Below are 15,263 nucleotides of genomic sequence, written 5' to 3' on the forward strand. Positions count from 1 at the left end.
AATAAAACAGGCTGAGAATAGAAATGTGTGTCTGGTGTACTTAATGGGCCTCACACCTCTGGTTGACATATGAGTGAGACATGTTTGGCAAGGCTCGAAAATCGCGACTGAATGTAGCAACAACATCCCTTATACAGAATTTATACATCTGGGTGATTTATTTACTGACATTTATGTTGTGAATAAATTTAGGTCAATATGAGATTAATAATGGTGGTAATCTGTGTGGGAAGGCACAGACTGAACTTGATTGACAGCCCCCCCCCCGCCCCCCCAACCCATGAGCCTTTTTGCTTTTTGGTTCCTCTCGGGACACGACAACATAAACTTTACTGATGAGTCGACAGGCCTTTTCACAGCAGATGTTCGGAGCCGCCACAGTAAGAAAATCACAGGTATTAACAGTAACAATGGCTCCGTTGTATTCAGGTGTCCCACTAAGTCACTACAGTGTGACAGTGACACAGCAGACACAAAACCGAGACCCTGAAACTGGAGCAGCGACGTGGAATTCATTAGTTTTATTATTAATACCTGAGATTTTCCTGCTCTGACAAAAGGCGTTTTCACTGTGGTGTGCTCGCTGTCATCAGAGGGGTTCAGCTCCGTACAGACAAACATCACATGTTTACTCTCTGCACAACATAAACACAGCGTGTTTTCCTCTGTGGTATTAAAGTCATTAAATTACCCATGGAGCCAAAACATCAAACTCTGCATTGTTGCCTGCGAAGCACTGCCACGGCTCACTGTACACCAGTCCCTGAGGTAAATATGTGGTGTGTATGTGTAAAAACCTATTCTTGAAAATTTTAATTTACATCATTCAATTATTCTCTGCTCAGAAAGGGTAAAATACTAAATAAACCAAAGCATTTTTACAAAGCAGGGCTAGAGAGTCCAGATAATGGGCTCCTTCCTGAAGCGTCTATTCAGACCAGAGCACTGCTGAGTGAGGATAAGCATATTGTAGTGTTCATCAGTCCTGACAAGTGTTACTCACACACAGAGCTGCGTCGGACCCTTTCGCTTAAGAGGATTCCTGGAGGGAGGACGTGCGTCTCTGCAGCCTAGGACTTAGTGGAGCTGTGGCTTTGCTCCATGGTGTTGAAGAAGAGACAGACTCCGGCAGTCAGCAGCAGGTGCATGGACTCGTAGAGTAATTTGGGTGAAAAGACGCTCCATATGAAGAGATGGTAGCGCAGAACAGTTACCAGCACAATGTAGGCTGCAGCTGGCACAGACCTCAGCACAGCCAAACAGTAGCAACCGTGGCCGAGTGCAACCGGGCTCCTGCGGAGAGGGAAAGGATTCATCAGTGAGGAGGAAAAGCACCACAGAGAGCAGAGCAGGCGACACTGTGCCGTCAATAATAGGGAAACTTCCTGCAGAACAAGACAGGAAAGTTTGTATGTAAACCAAGGTCATCCTGGGCTGATTTATGTTCTCTAAACGATATGTGATGGTGTTGATTCAGTAAAGCTGCAGATTGTTTTTGATGATTCACAGCCAAGGCCACATTTTCTCATTGTGGAGATTTTACCTTACACATGTACCCAGGAGAAGAGTCTGATCCAATTATCTTCTCACAATAATGCGGATTGCTGGCAAATTCTGATAAAGAAGTAAATGACTTTAAAAGCCGCATGATGGGAGGGGGGGTGCAGCGGGGAGATTAGGAGATGATGATGCAAAATGAAACAGACATGGATACACAAAGACTTGTGTAAGTGTACAGTTCATCTCTTACGCACTGAAACACATGGGTGAATTAACACAGGCATCTTGCTCAATCAAAACAGGCAGAGCTCCAGCTGAGGGGGAGGAACTTCAAGCCTCTTTCCCAAGACAAGAGAATAGACGCTGATCAAGTAGGAGACATGGGACGTGGTCCAGCTCGGAGGTGGAAATTCAACCGAAAAGGCCAAAACACACAACACACACACACTTCTATGGAAATACACACACACACACAAATGTCAGTGAGGGATATAAGTGATAAATAATCAATGATATACACGACAACAACAAGGAAAATGCAGTATTTATGAATTTGGTTGAACTGAAACATGACAAGCTCTAGTTACATGACATGAGTCTGGTATGATGAGTGACGGCTGCACGAGCTCCTCTGGATGAGTCTGCTATGTGATGACATCACTACATTACACTGTGCTGCACTGCACAAGCTGCTGTTTATGTTTATGTAGAACTTCAGTGTCATAGGTTGCTACAAAATCCTTCTGTCCAGCAGCAGCCAGGTGTTTCTGTAGCGTCCACTGAGAAATGAAAGAGAGAATATGGACAAATCCTACCTGACTATGTTTAAATGAGTTGAGCAATGAACATGGTTTCTTGCCTGCAGCAGGTGGCGTGGCGGTGATTGTGGCTTGACAAGAGTTTTAGTCATTGTTGTGTTTATAACACATTATGTTATAATACGTCCTGTGAACAGAGCTTCAGCTTCAGGGCAGATTGGAGGCAAAACTCACTGTGAGTTGTGATCAAATGATGAGTTGGTTAGCGTGCTGACATCAGTAGAAGACGTGTCAGCAATGCAATCGTTCTCCACCACTGCAGACAAACTCAGTGAGTCAAGTTTAATGCTGAACTCAGAAACTTTGTGCTGGACTGTAAGAAAACTGTTATTTATGCTAACGCTAGCTATCTAGCAATAAAACAAAACTTAGAAATAGCTTCTTTGAATAATGATTGGAATTGTGAAAATTGGAAGTGACATTTTACAAAAACAACAATTTAACTCAAATTAGAAAATAACTTTAGCTTGACTAGCACAATCTGATGCTTCCATTAGTCTTAACTGCTTGGACAGCATTAGCTCTGAAACACATACTGCATATTTCTCAGTGTTTGCACTTCAGCAGTCACAACTGTTCAGTTCTGTTCAGATTTCCATGTTAACCACATTTTCTGTTATTGTTTTCTTGTCTGTAACAACATCTATTGCACGTCTGTCCGTCCTAGGTGAGGGATCCCTCCTCTGTTGCTCACCCTGAGGTTTCTCCGATTTTTCCCTGTTAAAAGGGTTTTCTATGGAGTTTTTCCTCAGTCGATGTGAGGGTCTAAGGGCAGAGGATGTTGTTATGATGCCATGTAAAGCCCTTTGAGACAAACTGTTTGTAAAAACAGGCTATACAAATAAAATTGCCTTCCTTGCCTTGCCTTTAATATTAAGTTTGACCCCTGAAACTGTCATGTTTTGATTTCCTGTTTCCAAAGGTGCTAGTTTTAAATTGCAAGAAAAAAACCTTGAAACCTGGTGGTTGTAACTGAGAATGACACACAGACTTAGTGATGGATTCAGAAATAATGTCATACATAAAATAAAGTAAGATAAAGTAGAAATCAAACACAAATTAAAATGCTCAGTATATTGTATTCACTGTGTCTTTCAGTGGTAAAACCCCTGGCACGCATGAATACAGTGAAAACAGCAGGTCAAAGCTGAACAAGGACTCAACCTGGGAGCTCTAATGGATGTTTCCATTGTACATAATTAATATTGAGGATATTTTTGATTTTATGTCCAAACAATATGCACAGGTCATATGTTGGAATTGTGTCGTGTTGTCCTGATGTGTGGCTAGTAAAGTCATCATGTTCCCACATATGAAATGAAGTTGGTCACTATATATCGTCATGGTAACTTAGATCAAAATGAATCCCAACGCTCTGTGAATCTATGCAAACCTGAAACCTGCCTAATGGCTCCTTCCAGCGAGCTGCTGTAAGTTTATTTATGTGTCCTACCTCAAAGAGCTACTAAAACATTCATGCGCAGCCTCTCAGGTGGGTTACCAGTGTAAACAGTCTTGCCAACAACTTCAATCTCTCACTGGAGAAGAAGTGACACGGGTTGACATCTTCTCACAGCTTTATAAATGACTGAGGTGACAAAGAGGCTTAGCCTTACTTCAGCTTGATGTCGTTTATCCTGAGTGTGTGGTTAGGAAAGTGAAACTCAAATTGACCAAGCTGAGGAGGAGAAAGATGACCATGCACATAAGTCAGAGCAGAAAAAGGCTCCATAAAGACCTGAGCTACTTTTTCTCTGTTACAAATGTGCAAAATGAAGGATGAATGAAGCAATGACTGGCTGTCCTTCAGTACATTGTATTTCAGCAAATCATCTCACTTCTGAGCTGGCAAAGTAGAGAGCTGCACAATAGATCAACAGTCTGCTGCCACTTTTTCACTGATCTCAACGAAGGTGATGTCAAAGAGCCGACGCTGCTTCTTAGAAATCAAATACAAAGTATAGATAGTAAACAGCGTGAGCTGAATCTGCTTTTCAGGTCTTTAGATGTGACTTTAGAGATGGTTGTAATGATGGTAGTGAAGCTGTGAAGAAGCTCCCTGATCAGCGAGTCTACTGTGATCATGTGGAGTAAAACAATGAAAACATTCCCTTCAAATCGTGCTATTGCTTTCAGTGGAGTTTCACAGTGTCAAGGGAAACCCGTTGAATAGCTATTGATCAAAGCTCATTTCCAGTACTTGCCTTGTGGTTCAGCTGCTGATGGTGCAGAGTGAATTTTAAATGAGCCCCTGTACTTTGCACGAGACTATTTCAGACTTTCATTTGTCTCTGTGTGGTTATTAGAGGGGTGCGGGGCGGGGGTTCTGTGGAAAGTACCACGCTTTGAATAACACCAGCGATGAACAATGGCCACGTGTCCAGCACTGTAATGTTTACCAAGCTGCATTTAGTTTTTAAGGGCATCACAGAAACAGGCTAAAGTCCCTGCAGTGGCCTCTAGAGGCTGCAGTCCTCGTTTCACACCAGACCAAACAACATCCTGATGATTCGGCTGCTCAGGGGTAAAAACCACAGTGAGTGATGCGAGGCAGCCCGGCACCGCCATCGCCTCCCATTAGCGGCTGTTTGTGGGCGGATCAATCGCCCTGTCAGTCTAAATGCGATTTATTCCCTGCTTGCATTGTTGTTGCACTTTCGGTTCGCACATGAAAGAGATCAATGCCGCGTCTGGATTTAGTTTTTCAGAGGAAACATTTTTAGGCAGCGATTTGAACTTAAATATAGTAAATACTCAACACATCTCAGGTGTCATGTTGTCACTAGTCGCTGCAAAGTTTGCCTCCTCTCTCTTCTCCCCATCACGTAGATGAAATGAAAGCTACACCGCAGCTTGGCCCAGCCTGGTACGATCTCAGCGGGGATTTACTTTGAATTTTTAACCCCCTTTTTACTCTTAGTGAATTTAGAAAATGTACTTTTTGAATATTTCTGTGTAAAAGTGGAAAGTCTGGGGAGCCGACAGGAAACATTTCATGGATATCTGGGATGTGTCTGCAGTGTCTTGGTCACCAGCATCACAGTGTCGTTCTCCAGGGACCTTCAGAGTCCACATGAAATTTCATGGTGAGACAGCCAGGAGCCGCACTGGACCAAAGTGTTGGATGGATGAATGGATCGACTTTGTCATCCCCCAGCTCTGCCTCCAGCAGCACAGAAATGTTGGAGATGAGTGGAACTTTTTTAATCAGAGACTGTCTGGGCTGCTGAAATGTTAAACACATCATATTCAGAAGTGGGATCAAAGATTATTAAGAATCTAAATCATGCACGGATGTATACACCCTCTGCAGTTCAATTTCTATGGGACAAAATTAAAAACTTTTTAACATTCAAGCGGTGACGTTTGATCAGGAGGCTGCAGCTGAACAGAGGCAGGTTATACCAACTCCTCCTACACAAACACCATCCTTTGTCTACTTTAAAAGAGATTCTGTGTTTTGGCTCTATCAGCAGGACAGCTGCTGCCCAGCCACAGACCTCATCACTCAGAGCTGTGCAGGGGCCCCATGCTGAGGGGAAGCTGTAGTTATTGGCTGCGTTCACACACACACATACAGAAACCAAGCTGGTGGCTTTTCTCCAGTTAAAGTCTTATGCAGGTTAAGCTGTTTACATGCATCTTTGATACCCTGCGAGCCAAATCTCCTGTTGCCACAAGTAAACCAATTAACAGAATATTTTTGTGCACCTGTACAGTCCCCACGGAGACAAGTCGCTGCGGCGGTGACGACTCTGTGTGGGTGTGCTGCAACAAACGCTTTAAAACCAAAGGAAAAGAGAGTGGTATGCTCTTTGGTTATTCTTCATCATGATAGATGCAGTGAGAGAGCGAGAGAGAGACGGGATAGTTGGGGGGAGGGAGAGGGGGTGTGACTTGCAGCAAAGGGCCCGAGCTGGAATCAAAACCAGGACGCTGCGGCGTGGACTCACCCTCAAAGATTCACGCTCTACTTAGTGAGCTACCGGGGCGTCTAGAGAGAAGTTTGAATCAATCGTGTTACAAAAGTGAATGGATTCTGAGCTGGATGTTGTTTATACTTGTTAATCATATCAAAGGGATCAGTAGGATAATGATATTTTCATAAAATTAAGCTGTCAGTGTTAAAGGTTTTCCTTGAACACCGTGGATTTCATACTTCTACTACTTTTTTCAACTGTTTCCATGACTTTAGTAAACTACATTAAATGTTTTTTTCCCGCAAATCAACTTGCTTCTTCATTATTTTTTAACTAATTAAACCATTTATCAGTGGCCCACCTGGTACCATGTAGGCATAGTCTGAGTTACAGCTGCAGCCGTGGGTCCACACCGTCTCCCTGCACTGTCCTCTCTAAATTAAGGCAAAATGTATGGAGGTTATTTTCTATCATAAATCAAGAGCATATTATGTTGATTTGAGAGCATTACTTTTTGATTTGACGTTCAGAAAACTCTGCTCTCATATTCAAATTTACTCTGCTCGCGCTCAAACTATGTGCTCGATGTTTAAACCTGTGCTCTCGGATTCAAAGTTGCCCTGCTCGTGCTCAAACTTTGCTTTCGCATTCAAGTTTGCCCTGCTCGTGCTCAAACTGTGTGCTCGCACTTGGTCACAGCTGCCTGCGCAGAGTGTTTCCTCTTGCGCGGAGGAAAGTCCTGCTCTCGGATCTCTGCTCTGCTCACGGAGTTTCTGTCAACTGTCAACCAATAGAAGACCGGCTACTGTTGACCAATCAGATCATCCCTACTTCTATGCTTCTTTGTGGGTGCGTTCACTGTAATTCAAGGAGCGTCACATACGGGCGGGCACTCTTTCTACCGGGTTTATCTATTTCCGCCCCACAGGCTGTTAAATGTGGCGGCTCCCTTTATGTTTTGACAACTTTTGGAATAAAATATCAGTTAATTAATACACGAGCGCCCGTGCTTTTCATTACAATAGGTAGCTATATAAACATAAACTAGCAGTAGTAGCGGATGGGTGCCTTATGTATGCTTTTTTTTTTTATCCACGTTCATCGGTATATATATTTTATAGTCTAAATGCCAAGAGTCACTTGTAAGTGCTGTGATGGTACAGTGGTTAAGGCAGATGACAGTAGCTCTTTTTGTTGATCATGGGACCGCTGGTTCGAATCCCGGCCCTGCCGGCACCCTCATGTTATGCTATTTGATTTTTATGATTTTTTTTTTTTCATTGAAACGCTTAACAAGAGATGGTGGGTTACCATGCGTGATTAAAAACATGATGAAATGAAAATTAAAAAAATATGCCATGATGATAATAATTTTGGTGCGTGACACCCGGGGGTCAAAGCCAGGGGGCGCACTACTTTGGATCAGTGCTTTCCCAAGAAGAAAGAGACTGAGTGAGCGGGGAGACAGTCACCATGGCCGACCGAAGTACTCAAGTAAGTTTATTGTTTCATGTTGCCAGATACCTACTATATTGTACCTCTTTCATCTTTTTACAGTCTATGCTTTCATATCGTTTCAATATAGACCAATTGGGCGACATAATCGTTAGTCGAACATCCGTCATTACTGCGGTGTCAGCTCCCAGTCAGTCAGCTCTGGGCTCTGTGTGCGAAGCGGCCGTTTGAATGGAAGCGCCAAAAAGTGGACTTTTTCTCTTCTCTAGATAAGTCTAGGAAGGCTGGGAGGACATGTGCCGTCCTCGGCTGTTCTAATATCAGCAGAATACAACAACTTTAGACATAACGCAGCCCCTTACTTTAGGAGGACTGTCCATGAAGCTTTATTCATAAAAGAGCAACATCAACTGTCATTTTTAATTGTGTTGTAGATATTATACATTTCACTGATCGCAACGCAAGTGTGTGTTTTGAAAGCGAGGCTGATTTATGCATGGCCACATTAGGCTTAGCATTAGCTTCCCTGACACTACAAATTGTAGCCTATATTGAAACGATATGGAAGCATAGACTGTAAAAAGATGAAAGAGGTACAATATAGTAGGTATCTGGCAACATGAAACAATAAACTTACTTGAGTACTTCGGTCGGCCATGGTGACTGTCTCCCCGCTCACTCAGTCTCTTTCTTCTTGGGAAAGCACTGATCCAAAGTAGTGCGCCCCCTGGCTTTGACCCCCGGGTGTCACGCACCAAAATTATTATCATCATGGCATATTTTTTTAATTTTCATTTCATCATGTTTTTAATCACGCATGGTAACCCACCATCTCTTGTTAAGCGTTTCAATGAAAAAAAAAAAATCATAAAAATCAAATAGCATAACATGAGGGTGCCGGCAGGGCCGGGATTCGAACCAGCGGTCCCATGATCAATAAAAAGAGCTACTGTCATCTGCCTTAACCACTGTACCATCAGAGCACTTAGAAGTGACTCTTGGCATTTAGACTATAAAACATATATACCGATGAACGTGGATAAAAAAAAAAAACATACATAAGGCACCCATCCGCTACTACTGCTAGTTTATGTTTATATAGCTACCTATTGTAATGAAAAGCACGGGCGCTCGTGTATTAATTAACTGATATTTTATTCCAAAAGTTGTCAAAACATAAAGGGAGCCGCCACATTTAACAGCCTGTGGGGCGGAAATAGATAAACCCGGTAGAAAGAGTGCCCGCCCGTATGTGACGCTCCTTGAATTACAGTGAACGCACCCACAAAGAAGCATAGAAGTAGGGATGATCTGATTGGTCAACAGTAGCCGGTCTTCTATTGGTTGACAGTTGACAGAAACTCCGTGAGCAGAGCAGAGATCCGAGAGCAGGACTTTCCTCCGCGCAAGAGGAAACACTCTGCGCAGGCAGCTGTGACCAAGTGCGAGCACACAGTTTGAGCACGAGCAGGGCAAACTTGAATGCGAAAGCAAAGTTTGAGCACGAGCAGGGCAACTTTGAATCCGAGAGCACAGGTTTAAACATCGAGCACATAGTTTGAGCGCGAGCAGAGTAAATTTGAATATGAGAGCAGAGTTTTCTGAACGTCAAATCAAAAAGTAATGCTCTCAAATCAACATAATATGCTCTTGATTTATGATAGAAAATAACCTCCATAAAAATGCACCCTCAAAATAACTTGAACGTATTTTGCTCATTAAAGGAGACACATTATGCCCCTTTTCCACAAATTAAAATAGTTCCCAGGACTCTTAGGGCGCACTCACACTAGGCAATTGTACCGTGCCCAAGCGCGTTTGCCCCCTAAAGTCCAGTTTCTATGTCTAGTGTGAGTTCAAGTGTACCATGCTCGAGTATGGGGGGAGGGGCATTCGTGGTTCGGAACAACTGGCCTTAGTGTGAGTGCATCCTTACGTCTGTGACATACTTTGTCAAAATACCCCAAGGATCACAGCACTCTTTAAAGGGGAACTAAACCCCTCAGTTTTGGATGACGTGCTCTAAGCTTGAAATTCAAAAAATGCCTTGATTATGGGCGGGACTCCTGAGCACTCTACGATCCCCCCTCCCCCCTGCGCCCCATTCACACCCGCGAAATCACACAAAAGAGAAAAAAAAGTAATAAACACACATCGACACTTCTGCTAGCGCTAACGAGCTACTAACGAGCGACTCAGCTCAGCACTAGTAGCGTGGACACTACCAGGAGAGGACGCCAGAGCCGTGACACAGCATCTACAGCTGATCCGCCGGCTCGTTAGCTCGTTAACGGCTCGTTAGCGCCGGCAGCACTAACGATTCCCGCTCAGGCAGCTGTTAGCAGCCGTTAGCCGCAGCAGAGCAGCTAGAGCGCCTAGCAACCGTTAGCGGCAGGCAGCAGCCGGTGCTGATTGGCCGGGGAGCTGGTGGCCGGTGACGAAAGCTGCCTCCAAAACGTCATCTGCCTCCATCTCAGCCAATAGAAAAATTTGATTGTAATAGCCGTGTTTCAACCCATAGAGGGCAGTCACTCTACATTTTTACTACAAAATACACCAAATTGAAATATTTTGACTAAAATGTCAAAAGTTGGACCAGAATCAACTGACAACACTACCTTATACCCAAATATATTTGTTTTCAGCAGAAAAAAGTGGTTTGGGGGTTTAGTTCCTCTTTAAGAGCCCTGTTCAGAAAGACTGGTTTTCAGTGCCTGTCCCTTTAAATACAAATGAACGACTGCTCACCAAATATATGTTAAAGAGCCTTCAAGAAGTGATATTTCCATAATATGTCCCCTGTAAGTTGAGTTAATGCTGACCAGGGGGGATGGTCTTACCTGTCTCTCTCTGAGCTGAGGTAGCAGACCAGGTGACACGCCCACAGCAGCGGCCCGGCGTACGTGGTGAGGGCCGTTAAGAAGATGGCAGGTGCTTCTACGTAACTTTCCAGTCCGATGAATCCGACCGAAATGTCCACGGTGGCGATGTTGTTGGAATTTCCCTGCATGTGCACAAAGAAAAATCTGGTTTTAGCATCGCCAGCAGCACAGGAATAACTTACCCTGTACACAGACAAAAAAAGAGTACACAACAATCTGTGGTCGAAGCTTTGTAAGCATTTCACAGCTTTAAAGAACTGGTCCTTTGCTTTATCATCATTACACTGAGCTCCTGGCTTCCAGCTTTGCCCTCCCAGCGGCCCCCTTGTTTGTGTTTTCCAGCCCCTGACCAGAGGAGCACACAGACACACAGCTTTCTGTCTGGAGCTGGACTCTTGTTAGAGCCACTCAGGATGCTGTGTATGTGTGCATATGTGCCAAAACACACACTTTGAAAAAAAAATCACAACTCTGCTTTATTTAACAACCAATTTTCAGTATTTCTGGTGCGACCCGACTATGTCTGCAGTAAACTGAAAATATGAAACTTCTCTAACCTTGTCTCATTTTCTTCTCTTCTGTCCAAAAGTTTCATCTCAAGATTTCGAAGATTTTATCACTGCAATGCAATCAGGAGTCACAACCACAATACAAATGGTGCACGCCTCTGCAAGTGGAGGATGTATTCACACACGGAAAATAAGCCTTGGTTCAAATGTAATAACATGGTGCAACTCAAAACATTTTTCAACCTGCATGCGAGAAAGTCGTTATAACTGTTTTCAAACTGAAGGATACTAAACATACAAGATGTCCTGCATCTTTAATTATGCTCTTTGTCAGATCTAATCTTCATCATAATAATAATCAAGTTTAAATCAAGATCAAAGTTAAAATAAAGTGATTTGTGTTTCAAACTTTGCTGCTCAGATGCTTCATCTGATTTCTTGGTGGCATTTTCTGACTTACTTCAAATAGACTCATTAGTATTTCATTTTCTTAATGCTTAACCTAACAAACTTCCTTTGTATTGAAGTGTTAATTACCTTGAAAAAAAAAAGCATACTGTTTGTTGAGCTGTTGTGTTAATGCTGTAGCTCATACATACATGCACTCACAGATAAGGAGCAAAATCGGTGGGCGTTAGCAGATCACAGATGGTTTTCTTGTTAAATTTCAATGCAGTGATGACCCATAAACTGCAACACATCAAGCAACTGTTTGTCTCCCTTTGCTTGCAGACATCTCTGATCACAGAGGAAGAGAACATTAACAGCTGGCTCCATTTTTAACAAACAGGCAGCGAGTATCAGCGAGCAGGTCGGAGGCTGCATACGGATGTTTTCTACTCGCTGTCTTGCTGAACCCATGCTGTGATCTTTCAAAAATCATCCTGCACCATCAACAAATACATCACTTATGAAAAAGCAGGAGAGCAAGAAATGTTTTATGTATGAATCCCAGACAAAATCGATTGTCATAACAACTGTCAGAGAGCGAGGTTGGTCGAATGGAGCTCTTTGCCGGAGCGTGCGCCATGCCGGAGAGAAAAGGCACGGATGAGGGATAATTTCAGAAGAAACTGGACAGAATATTGATGTCTGTGATTTGTGTCATGTGCACCAAACAGAAAACACCTGCTGCAACTTCAACATTCATCACTCGTCACTTTTCTCAGACTAAATTGAATGAGAGTCCACCTTTCAGCTCTGACACCATCCTTGTGATGATTCACATTTTCTACAGAAGGCTGCAGAAAGTTTCGTCTGAATTCAGACCCGCGGGGTGAGTCGTCCCTTCTCATGTGGGAACATTTGCACAAACTGTCTCTTTTCTAAAGAATAAACACCTTCTTGCTGCTTTACTGACCATCTGGTTTTGGGACGGAGATAAATCCACAGAAAATACGCTGCAAAGTCTGACTCGTTCATCACGCCAAGTGATCAGGGCAGCTGAACGCTGGTGGCCAAAACCTCTTCAAACCCGGTAATTTATCATGTGACAATGTTTAACCCTTTTCCTGACACGAGCCATGCCTCTACAGGTGAGGTTACCTGGAATATTTCCCACAATCCTCTTGTGTTTTGGTGCGTTTGGCTGCCAAAAACACAAGGACACTCTGGAAAACAGCTTCTGAAGCTTCTAAAAACAAGAGAAAAGATCCTGAATACGAGATGCAGTGGTAATATCTCACAACCTGGAGGTCCCTGATCAGCTCTAACTGTACTCACTGATTAGATTTTAATTCAGCATCGTTTTTGACCGTTCTCCATGACACCAGTTTGTTCTTCAGAGCAGCAATTTTGAATCACATATGTCGCAGATTTACAGATCCACTGTGGCCACAGCTTTGTTGAGAACATTATTACTTGGAGGTCTGTAATTACATGCCTGGGCGCTTAGTCTGAAAATTGTCTGGTGGCGGTCTATTCCCGAGCCCATCACAGTATTAATGACCCAAAGGTGATGAGGGTTATTAAATTGTTAGCTATGTGGAAGTTCAGAGTTGTCAACAATACACAGCTGCTAACCAAATGTGTCCTGAGTGGAGGTTAAACGGCAGGTGTCATATCTGCCTCTGAGGAACATTCATGGCTCATAACACCTCAACACGTCCCCAGGAAACAGCGAGTCCACTTCATGGCAGTGCAGGATGAAACTAGTAATATAATTTATACACAAACACTCCCTCTGTGCCGCACGGCCCCTTTTACAGTATCCTTTATCAGTGGTGATAGCTTTCCCAAATGTTGCTACACTCTGTGTCACAGCGTTAAATTAGGTGTCTCTTACAATCAGACAAGAAAAACTTGCCCGGGTGTTGTTGTTCTGTGTGAACTTCCCTTTGCAGAGGTGAGCGAGCGCTGGTGAGTTTCTAGTCTCTAACATACAGCCTCACACCTCTGATCTCGTGGTGTGAGCACTGAAAATGGCTGTAACTTGGTGATTTTCAACAGCTACACTTGTGTTATAGATTCACTGCTAAGTTAGTATCCTAGACCAGGTTACAGTTGCGATAACAGATAAGCTTAAAACGACATAATGGACATAATTCAGTTTTTTTTGAGTGTCAGCAAGTTCCCAAAAAGAACAAAACCCCCAAAACCACCCACAAACCAGCTGTTAGGAACCTGCTGCAGAGACTAATGTTGTTCAGTCAGAGTCAAGTATGACTAACGTTGAGCAATATGTTACTGCACAACATGTAACTCGATATTTTGAAATCTCAACTTATCTCTCTCATTAATGATGATGAATCACAGCATGATGACTCTAGTCTTGGCAACGTTCATCTGCTTTAATATACTCATTAACTGTTTTTAATTAGCAGAACAGTTTTAATTTGCACAAAAGAATGAGGTTAAAAACCGAAACAGCTCTCAAGGCTCCAAAAAGGTGGCTTCATCTTCAGTCACTGTGTCTCAACATGTACAGTATATACTTGGCGTTGGTGTTTCACTTCTCCAGCTCTCTGCAGTTCCCTCCTCTCCAGATAAACACACACACACACACACCTCATCTACATCGCACACACGCACACCCAGGCCAGGAAAGTTTTCTGCATGGGCGGGGGAGTGTGTTGTCTGTGAGAGGGAGAGAGCCATGGGAGAGAGAGCGAGAGACACAAAACGCCAAAGCAGATTTCATGCTGGTGGCTTAAAACAATTAGGTGACCGTTTACCAGTCATTTAGGACAGCGCATGTGGAACGGGCGCCGATTCATTATATCAGCCACCGCTACGTATGACCGTGTCAGCATCGTGATGGGTGTGAGATGGGAAACAGCATCTCAACACAAGGCCGCGCTCACGCCACACAGTTAAACACATTTACATCTGAGGCTGTGTGTGGTTTTTACACAAGGTGGTACACAACTCACCTCTCACATTTAGCTCCTCACTGCCTCATTTGCTTCTATCATTATCATTATCATTTTTGTTATCATTGGGCCTCATTCACGAACCGTTCTTAAGAACAAATTTGTTCTTAAGTCCTACTTACGAAGTTTTTACGAAGATTGTGGCATTCATGAATGTTTTCTTATCCAGAATTTGTTCTTAACTAAGAACAAAATCTAAGAACAGTCAGGAGTATACTTACGCACTTTTAGGTGCTGAGACTTCTGCAAAAATAACCGATTATAGCGTTTTCTTTTGTTCTGCAGTTGTATGATATTATATGATTTGAATAAGAATTATTTTCTTATCTTTTATGATGTTTTTAATAATCATATATATTAATAATAATAATTGACAAATCATTGCAGTCTCTTAAAAAACATTATAGACACTTAATTCATATCATATCTTTTTTTTTTGGGGGGGGGGCATACATCTGCCGATATGATTTTTTTTTTTTCCTAATTGCGGGCTGCAACAGTGCACTTACTGTAAGTGTTCACACTACACACAACAGTTTTTTTTTTCATATGTGATAATATGATGATATTTATGATGGCACACGTGAGAGTGTGGTCTCTCTGATAACAACCCGAAGAGCTGCATCTACTGCTGACGCTACTAAATATAGTCTAAATATAAAAATATAAACTAAATATAAGCCTTTTGTTTGTTTCTTTGTTTCATTCCTGCCGCAGTAGCGCCACTTCACTGCTTAAGTTCTTTTTATGTTTGGAGTCTGGTGCTCCCTCCCAGATTTTCATTTGAGCATTTCAACTTTCTTTCTCA

The 15,263-nt window shown here is 42.9% G+C and overlaps 1 protein-coding gene across 1 annotated transcript in view; it reads right to left on the reverse strand.

Moving 5' to 3' along the window:
• Positions 1–819: 819 nt before the first annotated feature.
• The window catches only part of pigg (phosphatidylinositol glycan anchor biosynthesis class G (EMM blood group)), a 61,737-nt gene continuing 47,293 nt past the window's right edge, over positions 820–15,263 (reverse strand). Inside the window, exons 12-13 of the mRNA XM_085788488.1 lie at positions 10,534–10,697; positions 820–1,293 (exon numbers count right to left, since the gene is read on the reverse strand). Coding sequence (XP_085644614.1) covers positions 1,071–1,293; positions 10,534–10,697 — 387 coding nt within the window. The 3' untranslated portion in view covers positions 820–1,070. The remainder of the gene's footprint in view (positions 1,294–10,533; positions 10,698–15,263) is intronic.

The sequence above is a fragment of the Trachurus japonicus genome, chromosome 10 (genome assembly GCF_045865225.1).
Source record: "Trachurus japonicus isolate A0001 chromosome 10, Traja_1.0".
Lineage (NCBI taxonomy): Eukaryota > Metazoa > Chordata > Actinopteri > Carangiformes > Carangidae > Trachurus > Trachurus japonicus.